This window comes from Haemorhous mexicanus, chromosome 29 (assembly GCF_027477595.1).
Source record: "Haemorhous mexicanus isolate bHaeMex1 chromosome 29, bHaeMex1.pri, whole genome shotgun sequence".
NCBI classification, from domain to species: Eukaryota; Metazoa; Chordata; class Aves; order Passeriformes; family Fringillidae; genus Haemorhous; species Haemorhous mexicanus.
This window is the reverse complement of record NC_082369.1, coordinates 5,936,966-5,956,802: the sequence shown is the minus strand read 5'-3', so window position 1 is coordinate 5,956,802 and position 19,837 is coordinate 5,936,966. Positions and strand designations below refer to the sequence as shown.

The following is a 19,837-nucleotide window of genomic DNA, read 5'->3' as shown; positions in this document are numbered from 1 at the left end:
TTACAACAGCTTCCTTCCCTTCAAGTAAAAAAACCCAAAAAAGCAACAAAAATGCTTTTTTTTTTTGGCCCTTTCCTGCATTTTTGTTCTTCCTGGCTGCATTTGCTTGGCCTGAGAGCTCTGTTTGTGTCCTGACACGGCGATGGGATCATGGAACAAATCCTTAAAAGTGACTGCAGTGACAGTTGTGCTGCTGGAGGAGTAAACAATGATGTAGCAGTTCCACGAGCTGGGGTCACAACCAGTTCATCCCATATGTCTGCAGTTTTTCGGGGTAATTTTCACTTCTTTTCTAGTAGACATTTGGCTTCCTGTTTTGGCTTTACTTGTCCCATTCCCTGCAAAATCCATCTCTTCAGGACACCAGGATCCTTGGGAGCCCAGCAAGGATTGGCACAGGCAACAAGGGAAACTTCTGCTGGGCTTGTCCTCACTCCTCTGTCCAGAGCCAGCCTTCAAATCTTCACTTTCATGACACTAAAAACACCCAGAAAATTCCAAACCACCCCCCCCAAGCCGTTGCAAAACATTTTGTTCCAAGCTGCTGCTGGAATCTCTGAAGTCCCCAGCGAGGCAGGCAGAGCAGCTGCTCTCACTGTGGATTATCCCTTTCCTCTCAACTTCAGCCTTCATTTCCTCTCCCCTCCTTCCTGGGAGGAACAGCTGCGCCTTTGGAGCCTCTGCTGCTCTTGGAGCAGGCCTGGAAACTGCAGGAAATGGGTGACTTTAGAAATCTGCCTCTTCCTGAGTGTGACAGCCCAGGCAGAGGGAGGCACGGGCTCCTCTGCTCTTTATCCTGACTAATGGGGCTGGGGAGAGCCAAGGAGCTGCCCCAGGATCCTCTTCCCTCTTCCTCGTGGCCACAAAATGTGGATTATTCCCAAAAAAAGGCCCAGTTTTAGTCCCAAATCCAGAGGGTGGGAATCCTTCCTCAGGTGCTCACAGACTGCAGAGAAGATCTTGCTCCATCCCCTCCTTCTCCTCTGTCAGAACATAGAATTTCCAGTTCTGCCTTAATTTTGGAGAGGTTTTTCAGCAGCTGCAGGGGCTCCTTTGTGTTCACACAGGCACTGGTCGGGATTTCTGAGCCCCTTTTTTATCTCTCAGCTGACAGCAGCCTGCTCACCTGCCTGGAATTGCAGATATTTTTTATCTCCTGAGTCTCAAGCCCTTTCCTGGAGGATCAGGGTGTTTTATCCCAGAATTGGAGCTGGGGTTTGCTGTATCACACCTTTTTCTGTCTCTGAGCTGCTCCAAAAGACAATTTCAAACATGTGGCTTTGCACCACAAGATTTATTTCCCTCATTTATCAGGGCATTGAAGAGAAACTCCATTATTTACATACTACAGGTGCCTGCTGAGGTGAAAATATTGCTGTTGTTAGATTTCATAATATTAATTTTTAATTACGTGGGAAATTAAAATAAAAAGCTAAACTTGCAAATCCATCTCTTCAGCCACCTATTGAATATATGATAACAGCATGGCTGAATTTGTATCAGTAACATGGAAATAATGGAAGTATTTGTAATTATTTGCAATAAATTATCCAAAACATGATAAAATGATAAAAACAATCAGTGTTCACCCAAGCTCTAAAGGCATTATAGAGATTGAAAAGTCCAAAAGTCTTCCCAACCTTCATTCCTCTCTTCTGGGAGCAGCAGGATATTTTAATTCATTTTTCCTCACTCCCCAGGTGGGATCCAGAGGTGCTGGGAGCCTCTGGAATATTTGGAATATTTTTATTTATCCCCATTTTTCCCTGGATTGCTCCCAACTTGGAGCTCCACTCAAACCTGGAGTTGCTGATGGGAGAATGAGAGGTGCAGGGAAGGACTGAGGAGTCCCAGAAGAGCCTTTCCAGAATTCCCTGCTGGGATTATTCCCATTTTCCAGGAGGATCCCTGAGATGGGAACAATTTGGGATCTAAACTAAAAATGAAAACCCAAATCCTCTGCCCCTGAAACTTGTTCTGAGCACAGAACTTTGTGTCTGCTCATGGTTGATTTTCATTTTCAGCTTGGGAATGTGGAGAGGCACCAGCAGCTGCTGGAATAAACAGAATGAACAGAAATTCCCTTTTCCTTGCTTACCCAGGATTTTCTCTTCTCCATTTGTGATTCTTTGCTCATTGCATCAAAGAAATCCCAGGCAGTTTTCAGGGAGGTTGGCTCCATAAACGAGCTGTTATTTGAATGTTTTAATTTTAGTAATTATTTGAGTGGCAAGTGTTGAGTTTTTAAATTTAAATTTTAGTCTGGATTTTGGACTGTGAGCAGAAAAATGTTCCCTTGAGAAGCCAAAGTCTGGGTGCTTGGGGAGTTTCTGGCACCTTAAAGAATTTTGAAATAATTCAAGGGTTAATGAGGTGATTTGTAGCTCGTGGCAGCTCTGCCCTAAATCTAAACCCAAATCATTAAATCACTGTTAAGGTCTCTTTCTTTTTAAGCTTTTATTTGCTTTTCTTATCACCACCAGGGCTGTGAATGGGAGAAATCTCCCTCAGAAGGCTCCAGTCCCCTGGGATGGCAGCAGGAGCTGCAGCTCTGTTTGACTTTCTGCTTAACTCCAGCTGCAGAGACCAGCCAGAGCAGCACCTGGGGAGCCTCTTGTTCTTCTGCTTCTCTGGGAAATTCCTCACACCCAAATCCTGACACCAATCCCAACTCCTGCAGCGGGGCTGGGGGCTCCAGGTGAAAATTCCTGGGGAGTTTCACCCCTGTCCAAGCAAACTCAGCTTGGCACGAGGGGATTTGCCAATACTGCAGCCTCTAAAACTTTAATCAGCTTTAATAAAACTTTTCTAATTTTAATTTTGCTGCTGATTAGGCAGGAGGTGCTAAAGAGGAAGGGTTTTTTTAAAGGGTAAGAAATGAAATTATGAGAAAGCACGGTGTGGAAACTGCAAGGCAGTGCAAAAGCTGTTATCACCAAATCTCTGCTTCCTGGAGTCATCAGGTATCTGGGGTTTGATCAAACGGACACTCCACCCTTTCATTATCGTGCTGGCAGTCCACATTGCATCTGTTCAAAAGGCATTTGAAGAAAAACCTTGACTGTGGGTCTGGGTTGATTTACAGTGCCAAAACTGCCAAACTGCCCAGTCAGTTCTGCCCACAAATTTGTAATTTACTCAGAATTTCTCAGGGGAGAATTTCAGTAACTTCAAGTATTGAATTCTTAATAAGTGCTTCATTTAATTCCCATCTGCATATTAGAAAATCTGTAGGAAAACTGGATTTGTATTTAGGGTTTTGTTTCTCTCTTTATTTAATATTTTTTAAATTGTAGAACTTGAATCTCTCCCTACAAACACAGCTGGGTGTGCAGCAAGTGGTAACCCAAATGGAAAAATGGATGTATTTCATATAAATGTTCACAGAAATTGTGATTTTTCATTATTGCATTGGATTTTAAAGAAAAAAGAAAAGAAGATTTAACGTTAAGTGGAGTAAGAGAAAGGCTGGAGGAAGGAAAATTACAGATTCCATTTGGATCTGGTGTTTGGGGAGCATTTCTTCAGAACAAGAAAACTGAGTAGAAATAAAGTGGTTTAACAAGCAAAAGCTGTTTCCTTACCAAGAGCTTCCTTGGGAAGGAGCTGGGATATTTAGCAATATTTTCAGCTGTCAGGGAGCTGCTCTTGGCCACAGCACAGAGACATGGAGGAGCTGCAGTGCAGAGTCACCGAGTTCTCGTGGTTCATGAAATTAATAAATCTGGTGAGCCCTCAGTAATTCCTTATCATCCTCCCCTGTCTGAATTCATCCAGAATCCAGATTGCACTAATTGAATCCAAGCCCAGGAGATAACCCTGGGCTGCCCCGAGACTTGTTAACATTTCCAGAGTAATTGGGAGTTTTCTGTTCAGAAAAGGCTTTTTCCTTTTTTGTTGTTTTCTTTTAAAATCAAACCTCTCTCAAAACCTCCTCCCCAGTTGTGCCATGTACCTGCTCCACCTCACAGGGTGGATGGAGAGGAAAGTGCAATCATTTCATTTTAGTCACAGCATCTGTTTCACTGAAGGGTGGGGAGGCCCTGGCACAGCCTGCCCAGAGAAATTGTGGATTTCCCATCCCTGGAAGTGGCCAAGGCCAGCTGGAGCAGCCTGGCATAGTGGAAGGAGTGGGGTGGAATTAATTCATATTTAAGGTCCCTTCCCAAACTTTTATTCTGGATTTTGCTGCTGCTTCCCACTGTGCACTGAGGTATCTCAGAGAAACTTGCAGCTTTTTTTTTGCTGAGAAGGGAAAAAGCAGAGCTGATTTCACTCCTGCTTTCCTGCTGCAATGACAGCAAGCTCCTAAGATTCAAACCAACTTTTCTTGCAGCTAAAGAGCCGGAGCTGGGAGGCGCTCAGGACACAAATCCTGCTCTGCTTCCACTTGATCTTCCCAGATTGCAAGTGGCAGTTGTTGATGGGCTCAATAACTGCAGAGTCTGGGGGCCACTCTCTCCTGAAAGGCAGGAGCAGAGCAGAGCAGCCAGGCCAGCTCTCCCCCTGTGCTGATGGATGAGAGCAGGAGCAGCAATCCCCACTCCATTTCTGGCACACATCTCCAGCCCTGTTCATCCTTGCTGCAGCCAAGGCTCCCCAGCTCTTGGGTCTCCTCATCTCCGTGCAAGTGCAGCAGAAAGACAAATGCTCCTGACCTCCCTGTGCTGTGCTGCTTTGAGGTGGGAATATCCTGAGAAAAAAACCCCAAATCTTAAAAAAACACAAAGCCACCCCCTCCTCCCTGGGTGCCTTTTGGAGGTTCTTGAAAGGAAACCAACACCTGTTGGAATAATTATTTCAATGTTTGGCCCAAATCCCAAACAAGGCTTTTATTTTTTTTTTTCCTTTCTTTTTTTTTTTTTTTTAACAACAAAAACATATGCAGGGGCCAGTGAAAAAGCACAGCTAGTTCTGATATTGTGCTTTTTGTGCTCTGAGTTGGAGGGGCTGTGACTCATTAAGTGATACTAACACAGGGTTTCTCTCGTTTCATGTCTTGCTTCAGGAATTGCGTGGCAAAATATTGCACAAGAAAAGCAGAGGGGCCTTTCCTGCTCCTCACATGGGACCTTTCCCAGCCATTTGATAGGGAAAACTGGGAATATCTGATAAATCTTCAGCCTGAGGGGATTATCTGCCTTTTTTGTTTTTAAGGAAAAAAGCCCTCAACCACTTTGTGGGTGGTGCTGAGGTTTTGGGAGCACCCTGGCCAAGGCTGGGCACAACCTTGGAGCTGTTTTCCCACCTCAGTGGTCCTGGGGAGAGGTTTCATCTCCAGAGTCAGCTCCTAAATCAGGGATTAGTTTGGTCCCTCAGCTCAGGCACAGAGATTTAAACTGTCTGTGCAGTTGGAAATTGCTGGCTTCTGAGGGAAATTCTGTGAATAAAAGGGCTTTGAGTTTTCTAGGAATTGTTTGAACGTCAGGAAAATGCGTGAGCTGTCCTCAGGGTGAGCTTGTACTCAGGGACTCTTTTAATATAAAATTCCTTCCTGGGAGGGTGGGAGGCTCTGGAATGGAATTCCCAGAGCAGCTGTGGCTGCCCCTGGATCCCTGGCAGTGCCCAAGGCCAGGCTGGAGCAGCCTGGGGTGGTGGGAGGTGTCCCTGCCATGGCAGGGGTGGGATGAGATGATCCTGGAGGTCACTTCCAACCCAAATCATTCTGGAGTTCTGTGATCCTCCGTGGATGCTCCCCAAAGTGTTGGCATGGAGTGAACAGGCTGGGCCTTTTCTCTGGGTGCTGGCAGTGTGGTGTGGGCACCTGGAGCACCCCTGAGCACCCCTGAGCATTCCTCAGCATCCCTGAACATGCCTGAACATCTTTGAGCACTTGTGAACATCCTTGAGCTCCTCTGAGCACCCCTGAACATCCCTGAGCACCCCGGAGCTCCCCTGAGCACCCCTGAGCATCCTTGAGCACCCCTGAGCACCCCTGAGCATTCCTCAGCATCCCTGAACATGCCTGAACATCCTTGAGCACTTGTGAACATCCTTGAGCTCCTCTGAGCACCCCTGAACATCCCTGAGCTCCCTGAGCATCCCTAAGCACCCCTGAGCTCCCCTGAGCACACCTGAACTCCCCTGAACCCCCTGAGCTCCCCTGAGCACCCCTGAGCACCCCTGAGCACCCCTGAGCACCCTGAGCACCCCTGAGCTCCCCTGAGCACCCCTGAGCACCCTGAGCACCCTGAGCTCCCTGAGCACCCCTGAGCTCCCTGAGCATCCCTAAGCACCCCTGAGCACCCTGAGCTCCCCTGAACCCCCTGAGCTCCCCTGAGCACCCCTGAACCCCCTGAGCTCCCCTGAACATTCCTGAGCACCCCTGAGCACCCCTGAACACCCTGAGTACCCCTGAGCTCCCCTGAGCACCCTTGAGCTCCCCTGAGCATCCCAGCTAAACATCCAGCAGTGTCTCCAGCTCTGGGCAAGCCCCTGGAATATTTGACTGGAGGGTGATAGCTGGAATCCAGGGAAGCTCTGCAGAGCATCCACGTGTCCCTGTCCCACTGGGAATTCCTGGTGGTGCTTTGGTTGTTCCTTGGCTGAAGGGGTTTTCTGGGAAAACCTCTCTGTCCTTTGTTTGAGAACCTGGCTCTGCCTTTGCCTTGGAAAGCTCTCCCTGCCCTTTCTCCAGGGCTTTTCCTGCTGCAAGAAACTTGTGGAGAAGGTTGACCCTCCTTTGTAAAAGTTGGATTGATGCCTTTTAATGATTTCCATTCTCAGTGATCACAGTGTCAAGTTGTGCTGCTTATAACAGTTGGAATTGTATTTTCCTCCTTCATTTCTTTCAGCTACAGCTGCAGAAAACCCAATATTTGCAACTGGGGCAGAGTCGTGGCCAGTACTATGGGGGGTCATTGCCAAATGTGAATCAGATTGGGAACAGTGCCATGGATCTCCCCTTCCAGGTGAGTTCAGAGGTTTTTTCCTTGGATTTGGTGATGAATTCTGGGCTTGGATGCTGCTGTGTCCTCCCAGGCAGCTGCTGGTCCAGAAGTCAGCACCCTGGTGTGAAAACTTCTGGTGGGGTTGGGATGTGTGGGTATTTTTTTATGCTGATTGTTGATTTTAGTTCTCCTGTCCCTGCTTGTGAGGCTTTGGGGTCAGGAATACCCTGAGAGATGCAATTCCTGCTGAAATCTGGGAAGATGCTGTAAATTCAAAGCAAAATGGGTGGAAATAAAGATGATGTTGGGGGCTGGGGGGTGGAGGAATTGATGTGCATGTTCTGTGGGAGGAATCTTGGGAGAGGAGAAGAGCAGTGGGACACAAAGTGGTGTCAGAATAATCACTTCTTTTTGGGCTGGCTGGAAAGGAAATGTAAAAATGTCCTGGCTGGGTTTTGTGACTCCAGGAATGATGCACCTTAAACAGAAAATCAGAGTTCCAGGTGAATATTTTGCTGTTTGAAGCATGTTTGGACAGAGGATGTTGTCCAAGGACAGGATTAGTTGGTGGATCCTTTGTGGACTCCTGATTTCCACGTTGAGTTGATTTAGAGAGCTCAAAATAATGAACATTTCTGCATTGGTTTTCCTTTTTTGAGCAGTCAGAGTTACAGTTGAGCTCACGAGGATGTGGTGGGAAGGAAATTTTGCAGTTGTGGTTTTCTGATGAAGGCTGCTTAATAAAGATGGAGAAACTCTTGCTGACCTCCTCTAACTGCTTCTTGAAATAGGTGCAGACAGCTGAATTTGGGCAGGTTAAAAGCTTGAATCTCGTGCAGGAGGAGAGGCAAAAGTCTGTTTTAATCTTGAATTCTTTGGGGAATACAGAGCAGAGGTTTGTAGTGGATTCAGGTCCCCAGTGTTACTCCACAACGTCTGCTCTGTTCAAGCTCTTCTCTTCAGCTTTTTGTTAAGGAGGTTAAGAATTCCTTTTAAACAATAATATTTCAGTATTTCTGTGCTTGATGGCCATCACTGGTGGTTTTTACCTGGACTGTTTTAATCCTGACTGCTGAAAAGGGAATATTCAGAAATTTATGAATGACTGGAGGAGGAGACAGAAACAAACTATCCTTAAACCCTGGGGTTTTCTATATTTTTTCACACACACACTCTAAAAAAAACCCCTCAAATTGATGTTGTTCCAGATAACAAATGGTGACAAGCAACAAAACAACCCCGTGTGTTTGTAGCAGGGGGGAAAAGCTTTCCAGGTTTTTGCAATCTGAAGCTGAAAGCACGACTGCAAACGACTCTGGGATGGTGTGAAGGCAGAGCCTGGGTGGTTGTGCCTGCTGAGAGCGTTGGTGTCTGAGCATCTTCTGCTTCTTTGATTTGCAGCACAACGGAGCTCTGGCTGAAGCCTTTGGAGCAGTTCCTGTCTCTTTGGTAAACAAGTTTTTAGGTTTGTGCAAATACGTATTTAGGACTGGTCCCTTAGCCCAGGTGGATACGTATTCCTGCACAGCTCTGCCCTGCACAGGAGTTATTTGGGTCACCCCCAGCTGCACAGGACTGCAGGGCTGCCACACAAATCCAGGTTTTGCCATGCATCCCAGTCTGGAACATGCAAATAATTCCTGTGCAGACTCCCTGGACTTGCTGTCATGTGGTTATTTCTGGTTTTTTGGGGGTTTCTTTGGTGCAGCCAGTGGATTATTCAGTCTTGGCCTGTGGTTTCAGCAATCTCTGAGCATGTGCACTCAGCCTGCATGTTTAAATCCGTGGGGAAGGGCAGAATGAATTCCCAAATCCTGCTTGGCACCAGGAGGCACCAGAACATCAGCCAGCAGTAGGTACCACTCCTCCTTCCCCCTCATCCACCTCACCTGGGTTAATTCCTGATGAATCCTAAAAGGACACTTGGAGAGCACTGAGCTTTTTCCTTCCTGTCTGTATTGAGCTGCTTTTCTCACGGTTTGGGGGGTTTGGGATCTGGTCTCAAACCCTTCAATGTTTTTCAGGGGAGTGAAACCCTTTTAGTTCTTCATTTTCCCAAATACAATCAATGCTCAGATCTATTAATTATTTTTAATAATTTTTTTTCCCTAGAGTTAAATATCTCATGCCACACAGAGATGGGAACTTTTAATCCAGGCACATTGTCCTGGTGTTTGGCCCTAAATAAATTTTATAGGAAGGTTGCTGAGAGAAGCCAGACCTGTTGGAGGTGGTATCCATTTCCTCAGGTGTTTTCTGTTTCCCTAAATTCAGGATTCTTTTGGGATCTTGGTTCCTGTAAACCCAGGAACAGCACTGCCCCAAAATCCCTCTTGGTGTGAGCTGTAGCCCTGGCCTGGGACACATTCTGTGTTTGTTTGTGCCACTGCTGCACTCAGATGAGATCTTTATGGTGTTTTTATAAGGAAATTGTGCCAATTAAAGGCAAAACCCTAAAAAATAGCTGGTTTTCCATGAAACTTTTTGTCTTTATAATTTTATGCCTTGGCCTCCCTTTAAATTCCAGGTGAGCCCTGGGCTCAGGGCTGGCTGCTCCTTTTTTAGCAGCACTCTGCTGACACCACTGACATAGGAAATTGCTTTTCCTGTTGACCTTCCAAGCACGTATTTGCAAATTTTGCTGCCTTTTGGGCTGTAACAACAGAAAAAAGGAGGAGTTTGAGACCTTTTGTCACTTTGGAACGATGAGTATTCCCACTTGTGTGTGGGGATTGTTGTTCAGTGCTTGCAGCAGAGATTAAAACACGGTGTTTGAATTTAAATCCCTTAAAATTGAGATTCTATTTGAGATTTCTCAGCCAAGTGAGGAAGTGAAGCACAAACCCCACGATCTGAAGTGCTGAGAGTCCTGTAAAAAGTCACTGTGCTCCTTTCTAGTCCCCTGTTGCCTTAAATATTCTGCTGCATATAAAATGTTGGCTCTGAAATGAGAAAATAAACACCACAGCCCCTCTGCAGCTCTGTTAACACAGCCCGTGTGTGCAGGGAGGGTGAGGAGCCCAATATTTGCTGAAGAGAAAAGGGTTTAAAATAGTAGAAAGACTCTTTAAAAAGTTCATACAAACAAAGCCTTTCAAAATAAATGCAAAGCTTTATAGAAATAATCTTTTCAACAGCCAAAGCTGACACTTGGAAAAAAAAAAGAAAAGCAAAAAAGCAAAAGAAAAAGGGATGAATGTGGAAGCCAGATGGTTTCATGGCTTGGCAGACAGGACAGTGCATTTGCCACGTGCAGCACCTGAATGGAGGAGGAAATTTTGGATTTCCAAACAGATGGTGTTGAGGGACTCAGCAAAGCTGTTCACATTGGCAGGGAGTGCAAGGCTGGGGAGGATTTTTCTCCCTGGAGACCCATAAATTGCTGCTGGAGTACGAGCAGAGATTGACCCCTCGGTACTTCCTTTGTCCCCCCGGTACACGCTGGGAAGGGCTGTGGAAAATGTGAAAGTTTTCCAGTTTAGCCTGGGAATTCATCTTCCCTGTCCTTCCCCTGCCATCCTCCTGCTCTGAAATCATCTGCTCAGGATGTCAGGGAGATAAGAGTCCAGGTGGGATCATCCCACCTCGGGTCACTGAAGGAGCTGAAAATCACTTCAAACCCATCCGACAGAGGAGGAAGGAAACTGCTTCTCTTTTTCATTTCATTCTCTCAGTGTCCCCTTAAGATAAATCTGCTGCAAGGAGGGGTGAGAGGCAGCCCTGAGAGCAGGCAGCGTGTCCTGGGGAATGCTGAGCTCAGCGTGCAGCTCCTCCTGCATCTCCTGCCCCGGGTCAGGCTCTGGATGTCGGCATGTTCCTCCTGTGCACCCTGCATGCTGCACCAAGGGCATGCGGCCAGCGCCTGGCAGCTCCTGCCACGCTCAGCCCCGGGGCTTCAGGGGTGCCAGGCTGTGAGGGCAGCGCTGGGCCAGGCCAGGGCACTCCAGCATGGCCCCTTCTGGAGGAGGCAGCTTTCCCAAAAAGCTGTCGGAGGAAAAACAACACTGCAAGGCGCTCATCTTGTTCGGAGTCGGATCGCTCAGAGCGAGCCAGCCTGGCACAGGAGGAGGAGGAGGAGGAGGAGGCTCTGGGCAGGCTGGGGCTCTTTCCCTGTGGGTAATGCCTGTGTCTCTCCCAGACCCCGTTCCAGTCGTCAGCCCTGGACACGAGCAGGACCACGCGGCACCACGGGCTGGTGGACAGAGTGTACCGGGACCGGAACCGCCTGGGCTCGCCCCACCGCCGCCCGCTCTCCGTGGACAAGCACGGCCGGCAGATATCCTTGGGAGCAGGGCTGCCCACTGCCCCAGCACCCCTTCTGGTCCCTCCCCTGAGGCTGCCCACTGCCCCAGCACCCCTTCTGATCCCTCCCCTGAGGCTGCCCACTGCCCCAGCACCCCTTCTGATCCCTCCCCTGAGGCTGCCCACCTCCCCAGCACCCCTTCTGATCCCTCCCCTGAGGGTACCCACCGCCCCAGCACCCCTTCTGATCCCTCCCCTGAGGCTGCCCACTGCCCCAGCACCCCTTCTGATCCCTCCCCTGAGGGTACCCACCGCCCCAGCACCCCTTCTGATCCCTCCCCTGAGGGTGCCCACCTCCCCAGCACCCCTTCTGATCCCTCCCCTGAGGGTGCCCACCTCCCCAGCACCCCTTCTGATCCCTCCCCTGAGGGTGCCCACCGCCCCAGCACCCCTTCTGATCCCTCCCCTGAGGGTACCCACCTCCCCAGCACCCCTTCTGATCCCTCCCCTGAGGGTGCCCACCGCCCCAGCACCCCTTCTGATCCCTCCCCTGAGGGTACCCACCTCCCCAGCACCCCTTCTGATCCCTCCCCTGAAGGTGCCACTCCACTCATCCCTTCTGATCCCTCCCCTGAGGGTACCCACCTCCCCAGCACCCCTTCTGATCCCTCCCCTGAGGGTACCCACCTCCCCAGCACCCCTTCTGATCCCTCCCCTGAGGGTGCCCACCTCCCCAGCACCCCTTCTGATCCCTCCCCTGAGGGTACCCACTGCCCCAGCACCCCTTCTGATCCCTCCCCTGAAGGTGCCACTCCACTCATCCCTTCTGATCCCTCCCCTGAGGGTGCCCTACCACCCATCCCTTCTGCTCCCCTGAGGGTGCCACACCACCCATCCCTTCTGCTCCTTCCCCTCAGGGTGCCACACCACCCATCCCTTCTGCTCCCTCCTCGCCAGCAGTGGAGTCACTTCCCAGCTCCGTGGCCCTGCTTTTCCCAAAGATCATTTTGCCCTGATCTATTCCATAAACACCTCCTGTTTGTAAAGTAAGAGTTCCCCTTTGCTCAGCTCTCCGTGGGGATGGTGATCCACATGGAGCTGGGGCAGCTTGGGTGGACTGGGACACCCAGCAGCACTGGGTGCCCTGTGGGTTTGGTGGCCCTGTCTGGGTTGTGTGAGGCACTTGGCTCTGTCCCATGGCATGTCCAGTGTTAAACTGGGTTTGATGGGTGGATGTGTCCAAAGGGATGTGGTCAACAGCTCAGAGTCCAAGTGGGCACCAGCAGCATCCTCAGAGCTGGTTTGGGGACATTTAAGGGTGACATGGGCACATGTGGGATTGGGTGCACCCTCTCTGCCAGCTCTGCATGCTCTCATTCCAACCCAAACCACTCCAGGATTCCCTGGAAGGTCGGGGCTGTCCTGGGGAAGTGGAGTTTCCCTTTGGAGCTGAGCAGAGCCAGCCCAGGGTTCTCCTTGGCAGCTCCTGGTGCATTTCAGTGCAGGTTGATTCACCCTGTTGGCATTTGGGGATGGGGCTGAGCTGAGCACTCCTGACAGTGTAAAATCAGCTGGCAGTGATGGGGCTGGAGGGGATGTGTGACAGGAGGGTGGAGGCACCAGGAGTTAAATCCATGGGAAAGGAGGAAGGATTTTTTACTGCTCAAACATCCCAACAATCCAGATAATACTTTGGGTTGAGATCCTTTTACAGCTCCCTGTAGAGAATCTGTGAGTTTAGTGGTTCTGACAGGATAATTGGAGTTATTCTTGGGAAAAGATTTCCTGCTGGAGTGGAAGTGTTGCTGCCTTAACCCTGGCCCACGTGGACAGCTGCCCCTATGGCACCGTGTACCTGTCACCGCCCTCGGACACCAGCTGGAGGAGGTGGGTGCCACCATCCTGGGCCTTTGGGTGCTCTCTGACCCTGCAGCCCTTGGGATTGTGCCTTTGGAAATTCAGAAACTCAGCTTTGAATTCATTAGTGCTCACTTTAGATGAGCTCTAAAATTGAGGTGTCTGCAAGTGATACTTTAATTTAATGGTACCTTTTTAAAGGGAAATCCTTAAAGTTTCATCTTGAAAAATCCTTAAAAATCTTTAAAAATCCAGATGTTCCCAAGCACAGCCCAAGACTTGGATATTTCTCTTGGTGCAGAAACTGGGCTGGGAGTGTTCCAGTGGGAAGGAACACAGAGTTACACTTTGAGGGTGGCCACACTCAAAGTTCATCCTGAGATGTGTTGGCCATGGAAATTCCCATCTCCACAACATCCTGAAGCATTCCTTTTCCTCCTCCCAACCAGGAATGTTTGTTTTAACCACCACAATAACCAAAGTATGGCTAAACAGCTTAAAATGGCTTTATTTGATCATATTTAATCTGAACAAAGCAGATAAAACTCTGTTCTAACAAGGGCAACCAATTGATCCTGTGTTCCTCTCAATCCCATTATTGAAACAATTGCTCTTCAAACTTGAACTAATTTGTTCTGCAAATGGATTGTTTCACAAGGAAATTCTGCCTGGTTTCTGCCATACAGAGATCTTTGGGTTTTAATGCACAATATTGAGGTTTTACTGAGTTGTTGCTTTTATCTGAGAGGAAAATTCTGTTATTTAGTGGAGCTGACAATAAAAATATTGTGGGTTTTGCTTTCTCTCAGGACAAATTCTGATTCTGCCTTGCACCAGAGCACCATGACTCCAGCTCAGCAGGAATCCTTTTCAGGAGGGTCCCAGGACATGCAGCAGAAAAGAGGTGAGCAGAAAAAAACAAAACAAAACAAAACAAGATAAAAAGATTTCTAACAATGGAATCCCCACAGGTTGGGCTCTTGTGTTTGTAAAATTCAGGAGTGCTGACACTTCTGGGACAGCAGCTGGATCACATTCACCTCTCTGGCTGCTGAAATCCAGGAAAAAATGACACAGAACGAAGGGGGAAGTTTTTCCTGAGCCCCAAATTTTGTCATTCCTGCCCTGGGGAGGGTCCTCTGGGCTGGGGGGGCTCTGGAGGAGCTCCTGGAGCAGAGTGGAATTCCCAGAATTTCAGTAGGGACCTGCAGGGAAGGAGCAGAGGCTGCACCCCGAGTTCATTCAGGCTGGGGATCCCCAGGAGCATCCCCAGGGAGAGAGAGGCAGATTCCAGAGGATCCCAGAGGCAGATTCCAGAGGATCCCAGAACAATTCCAGAGGATCCCAGAGCAGTTCCAGAGGATCCCAGAACAGTTCCAGAGGATCCCAGAGCAGTTCCAGGCTGGGGGAGAGGCAGATTCCAAAGGATCCCAGAGCAATTCCAGGCTGGGGGATCCCAGGGAGAGGCCGATTCCAGAGGATCCCAGAGCAATTCCAGAGGATCCCAGAACAATTCCAGGCTGGGGGATCCCAGAGACAGATACCAGAGGATCCCAGAGCAGTTCCAGAGGATCCCAGAACAATCATAGAGGATCCCAGAGCAATTCCAGGCTGGGGGATCCCAGGGAGAGGCCGATTCCAGAGGATCCCAGAGCAGTTCCAGAGGATCCCAGAGGCTGGAGCAGCTCTGGCACCCTCAGCTCTGGTGCCCTCTGCTGGGCCCTGCTCCTGCTCCAGCTCGGGAAAATCGGGAATTGCTGATCCTGAAGGAATTGACCCGCCTTCAAATCCCTGATCCCAAAAACTCCTCAGCTGAACCCTTCAGGCAACACCCACAAACACCTGCAGAAACCTCCTGGGAAGTTCCAGCCATCACATCAATTCTCAGCCATTTTTTATTGTTTCATCCTCCTTGAGAATTTAAACTTCCTAAGGTTTTCCCAAAGGTTAAACTTCCAAGTGAGAAGCTGAATATTATTGATTATTAATTATTCCTATTAATACATATATGTATATTTTAATTTTTAGTTTTATTGCTGACTGTCCCTGGAATGGAAGAAACCACCTCTGATGCAGACAAAACCCTCTCAAAGCAAGGCTGGGACACTAAAAAGGTGGGAATTGCACCTTTAAATTTTATTTTCTGAACATATTTAGATAAAGGAATGCTTTAGTCACTGTCAATATTAATAAACTCCTTGAGATTGGAGATTAAATGCTGTGTTTAAAAACAAATAATGAACATTAGAGCAGAAAGAGCATTTTATGGGGGTGTGAATGCACAGGCTTGGTTATGTGAGGAGAAACTCTCAAAATTTAAGATTTCTTTGACCAATAAAGCAAAAAAAAAAAGGGATAAATATCTTCTAAGAGCTGCCAGAAATGATTTCTCACACAGAAATGATTAAATTGAAATATTTCTGAGGCAGCACCCTCCAGCAGCAGTTTTGCCTTCAAATCTCTCTCCCTTCTATTTCAGACTGGGTCATCGAGACCTAAATCCTGTGAAGTTCCAGGAATCAAGTAAGTTCTCACAATTTCTTATTTTAAAAGCACTTTTAGAGATCTTTAAGAAGAATTTTGGATGGAATATCCAATTGCTTTGGAATTTTCTGGGAATTTTCTAGGAACAAAACAAGACCCTCTGAAGGTCAGAAATATTAAAAATATCTTCTTTATGGAATTTCTTCTTAAAGATATTTTTAAAAGCTCAAAAAATATTCTTAATTGTTAAATACTTTTTTAAAACCTCCAAAAAATCTTTTTAATCAAATTTTCTTGTTAAATACATTTTAAAAAGCTCAAAAATATCCGCTTTATGGAATTCCTTTTAAAATAAATTTTAAAAAGCTTAGAAATATCTTCTTTGTGGAATTCCTTGTTAAATAAATTTTTAAAAGCTTAAAAAAAACTTCTTTATGAAATTTTCTCATTAAATACATTTTAAACACCTCAAAAAAAATCTTAATATAATTTTCTTGTTAGATATACTTTAAACAGCTCAAAAAAAATCCTTAATAAATCTTTCTTGTTCAATACATTTTAAAAATCTGAAAAAAAATCTTAATAAAATTTTCTGGAGAAATAAATTTCAAAAAGCTTAAAAAAAATCTTAATGAAATAAATTTTTAAAAGCTCAAAAAAAAACTTAATAAAAGTTTCTTGTTAAATACATTTAAACCACTCAAAAAATCTTAATAAAATTTTCTTGTTAGATTTTCTTGTTTCTAAAAATCTCCAAACCTTAACAAAATTTTCTTGTTAAATACATTTAAAAACTCAAAAAATCTTTAGGAATTCTTCTTGTTCGATACATTTCAAAAATCTCAAAAAAAAACTTAACAACATTTTCTTGTTAAATACATTTAAAAAACTCAAAAAATCTTTAGGAATTCTTCTTGTTCGATACATTTCAAAAATCTCAAAAAAAACCTCAATAAAATTTTCTCGTGAAATAAATTTCAAAAAGCTCCAAAAAATCTTAATGAAATAAATTTTAAAAAACTCAAAAAAAATCTTAATAAAATTTCTTGTGAACTCAATTTTAAAAGGCTCTCTCCAGACTGAACCATCAATTAATTTGTTTTTTTTTTTTTTCTCTTGCATGCAGTATCTTCCCCTCAGCCGAGCAGGAGAACACTACAGCCCTGATCCCTGGCACGCACAACACGGGCGGCTCGCTGCCAGACCTGACCAACATCCACTTCCCCTCGCCCCTGCCCACGCCCCTGGACCCCGAGGAATCCTCCTTCCCTGCCCTGAGCAGCTCCAGCAGCACTGGCAACCTCGCTGCCAACCTGACCCACCTGGGCATCAGCTCTGCCAGCCAGGGTGAGCCAGCCCTGCTCGGCGTGGAACTCTGATTTCCCTCATTTCCCTCAGTGTGGCTCCTGTGCACAAAAATGGGGATTTGATTCACTTTACCTCGAGGGGAATTGGGCATGGCAGCATCTTGGGGGTCAGGGGGAGCCAGTGCTGGGCTGGGCACCTGCCTGCCTGAGCTCCTTCTCCTGCTGCCTCCTTGGCAGCCTGGCACCTGCCTGGCAGCCCTGAGCTGTGCCAGGTGCCCGGGAGCTGCAGGCTCCTCTGAGTTGCTGCTCATGCTGGCTTGGCCTCAGATCCTTCCCTCATTTCCTCTGGGGTGAAGCAGAAAAGAGGGGAGGTTTCTAAACTCCCAGATTTTTGGCTGGATCTGAACAAAATGATCATATTTGGGTTGTTTGTCCTCAGCCCGTGCCGGGTTGTGGCTCCTGGGAGTGCGCTGGACGTTTCCTGCCCTGCTGGCTCATTAAAAATGGGGCTCTTCCTGCATAACCAGTTCTGCTTCTGCTTTTTCCATTAAAGAGGTGTTTGCTTTCACAGTACCTCAAGTGCCCTCTGATAAGGCTGGTTCCAGGATTTGTTATCTCACTCCCAGAGCCTGAGCCCACACAAACAGAGCAGAACCTGCTTTTCCTGGGCCGGCCGAGTGCAGGTGTGTGAGCATGCTGCCTGCGGTGTCCGGAACTGCTGAGGCTGCTCTGCCTCTTCCAATTGCTCATCCTGCCCACCAACCTGACCAACCGTGCCTGGGGTTGAGCCAGGACAGCCCACAGGGCTCTTCCTCTCATCCTGATGCTCTTCAACCTGACAAAATTAATTACAAATCACCTAACGAGCTCCTGCGCCATCGGCCGAGGCGCCTCCGGCGCTGCCCTCTCAGGCCGCTCTTTTCTCCTGCTTTAGGGAATTCTTTTGGGTCCAGAGCTCAGCAGGGCCCTGCTGTGTCCCTGCTGTGTCCCTGCTGTGTCCCTGTCATGTTCCTGCTGTGCTGAGGGGGGTTTGTTGTTCCCAGCAGGAATGACGACGACGCCGGCCCCGTCCCAGCACCGCCAGCCCAGCGTCAGCCCCCTGTCCTTGGGCGCGGACTCGCGGCGACCTCAGTCCCAGCAAATGTCCCCCACGCTGTCCCCACTGTCACCCATCACTCAGGTAGGAGCTCAGGGGCAATCCAGGCTTCCCAGTTGCAGCTTCATTGGTGTCATCTGCTTAATCAAAGAGCTACTGGGGTATTGGGAAGGAGTTCTTCCCTGGGAGGGTGGGGGGAAGTGGCTGCTCCATCCCTGGGAGTGCCCAAGGCCAGGTTGGACTGGGCTTGGAGCAGCCTGGGATAGTCAAAAGTGTCCCTGTCCATGGGACAAGATGAGCTTTAAGGTCCTTTCCAGCCCAAACCATGATTCCGTGAACTTCATCTCTTGTTCTGTAATTTCCTCCTTTAAAGGTGTTCCTTAACTGAGAGCCTTGAAACAGGAGAGGTTTTTACAGGGGGCAGATTTTACTTCCTCTTTTCTGTGATAAAAACTGTGATAAAAACCTTCTCTTACACCACCCTTTTTTTGTGTTGTCCCAAAGCGAGCTGTGATACTTGAAAGCCATTTCTCTAATTTGTGACAGAAACCAAATTAACTTTTAAAATCTATTTCATTGTGGCTCTGTGACTGCCCAGGTTGGTGATTTCTGACCTCAAGATTCAACTGGGCTTGTAAAGTATTGGTTTATATGGGATGGTTTGACTTGGAGGGAACCTTAAACCTCATCCAATCCACCCCTGCCAGGGCCAGGAACATCTCAGAGCAGCTTCTTGACTCTCTGAACCTTTAGGTGTCATTTTTACCGACTCCATTTTCTGGGTGGGAAGAGGAATCCCCAGCCAGCCTGGCTGATGCTGCTCCTTCCTTTGCAGGCCGTGGCTATGGATGCATTGTCCCTGGAGCAGCAGCTCCCCCCGTACCCCTTTTTCACCCAGACCAGCTCCCAGCAGCAGCAGCAGCCAGCAGTGGCCAGCTCCCTGCCCCAGACCCCCCCTCTGCTGCAGAGCTCGGCGCTGCAGAGGGGCCCCCAGCTGCCCCCTCTGTCTGTCACGGTACCTTCCACCATCCCCCAGTCACCTCCGGGCAGCCAGAGCCAGCCCTCCATGGGAATTGACATCAACTCGGTGAGTTGGGGAAGGGCTTTCCTTGGGAAGGGCTGGGACATCAGCTTGGACAACCCCGTGGTGATGAGGGTTTGAGGGAGGCTGAAGTAAACTTCAAATGGTTTTGGTTAAATGAACCTTGAAGTGTTTTCTAGAGGGAAATTTGTATTACATTTTGTCCCAGCTTAAATCTATCAGTGTTTTCTGGGAGATTTTCAGGGTGTTGAGTGTCCCCGCAACACATCATGATACAGACTGGGGGAACTCCCAGAGCCTCGAGAGAGAGTCCAACCACAACAACCATTCCCCAATAAAATACCATCTGAAAAATTCACTTTCCAAAAGTTGTCTGGAACCAGGTATTCTCTGCAGTTTCACTAGAACCCTTTTATTGCAAGGAATTTTAGAGCATGTGTTTTAAAATGGGATTTGTGGCTGCCTCCAGTGCCCTGAAGAATTGGAGCAAGGATTTATGGACAGATCCCTTTTCCTGCCTGTTCTAACGTGGCCTGTTAGGAAATGTTCTGTCTCAGCAGCTGAAAATCCCCAATCAGGAATCAGAGGCCAGGAGAGAAGGGAAGTCCCAGCTCCCCCAGCCCCTCCTGCCCTGGGGGTCCTGGGTGTCCCACCCGTGGTGTCCTGGCAGTGCTGTAGTGACAGGAATGGCTTTGGCAGTGAAACAAATCCATCCTGCTGATCTGCACTCGGTTGTGGAGGAAAGTTTTAACAGTTGGTGCTCCTTGAGAGCAGCTGCTTCCCTTCCAGGGTGGGGAGGGGAAGAGGGAAGGACAAGCCAGCAGTGGAAAGGATCCCACCCCACTCAAACGTGTCCCTGTTTTGATTCTAATCCTCATGTAGCACCAGCACAGACAATTCTGATCTCATCCTTTGCTTT

General features: G+C 48.0%; 1 protein-coding gene across 10 annotated transcripts in view; it reads left to right on the top strand.

Annotated features, from left to right (window-relative positions):
* The window catches only part of CRTC1 (CREB regulated transcription coactivator 1), a 48,160-nt gene that overhangs the window by 10,673 nt on the left and 17,650 nt on the right, over positions 1 to 19,837 (top strand). For 5 of the 10 annotated variants that reach the window (XM_059870025.1, XM_059870030.1, XM_059870029.1 and 2 more), the window contains 10 exons: positions 6,795 to 6,911; positions 8,292 to 8,339; positions 11,029 to 11,166; positions 12,958 to 13,019; positions 13,799 to 13,893; positions 15,018 to 15,103; positions 15,469 to 15,512; positions 16,600 to 16,820; positions 17,824 to 17,960; positions 18,712 to 18,963. In XM_059870025.1, the coding sequence (XP_059726008.1) occupies positions 6,795 to 6,911; positions 8,292 to 8,339; positions 11,029 to 11,166; positions 12,958 to 13,019; positions 13,799 to 13,893; positions 15,018 to 15,103; positions 15,469 to 15,512; positions 16,600 to 16,820; positions 17,824 to 17,960; positions 18,712 to 18,963 (1,200 nt within the window). The remainder of the gene's footprint in view (positions 1 to 6,794; positions 6,912 to 8,291; positions 8,340 to 11,028; positions 11,167 to 12,957; positions 13,020 to 13,798; positions 13,894 to 15,017; positions 15,104 to 15,468; positions 15,513 to 16,599; positions 16,821 to 17,823; positions 17,961 to 18,711; positions 18,964 to 19,837) is intronic. The other 5 variants (XM_059870027.1, XM_059870033.1, XM_059870034.1 and 2 more) reach the window with 3 other exon arrangements.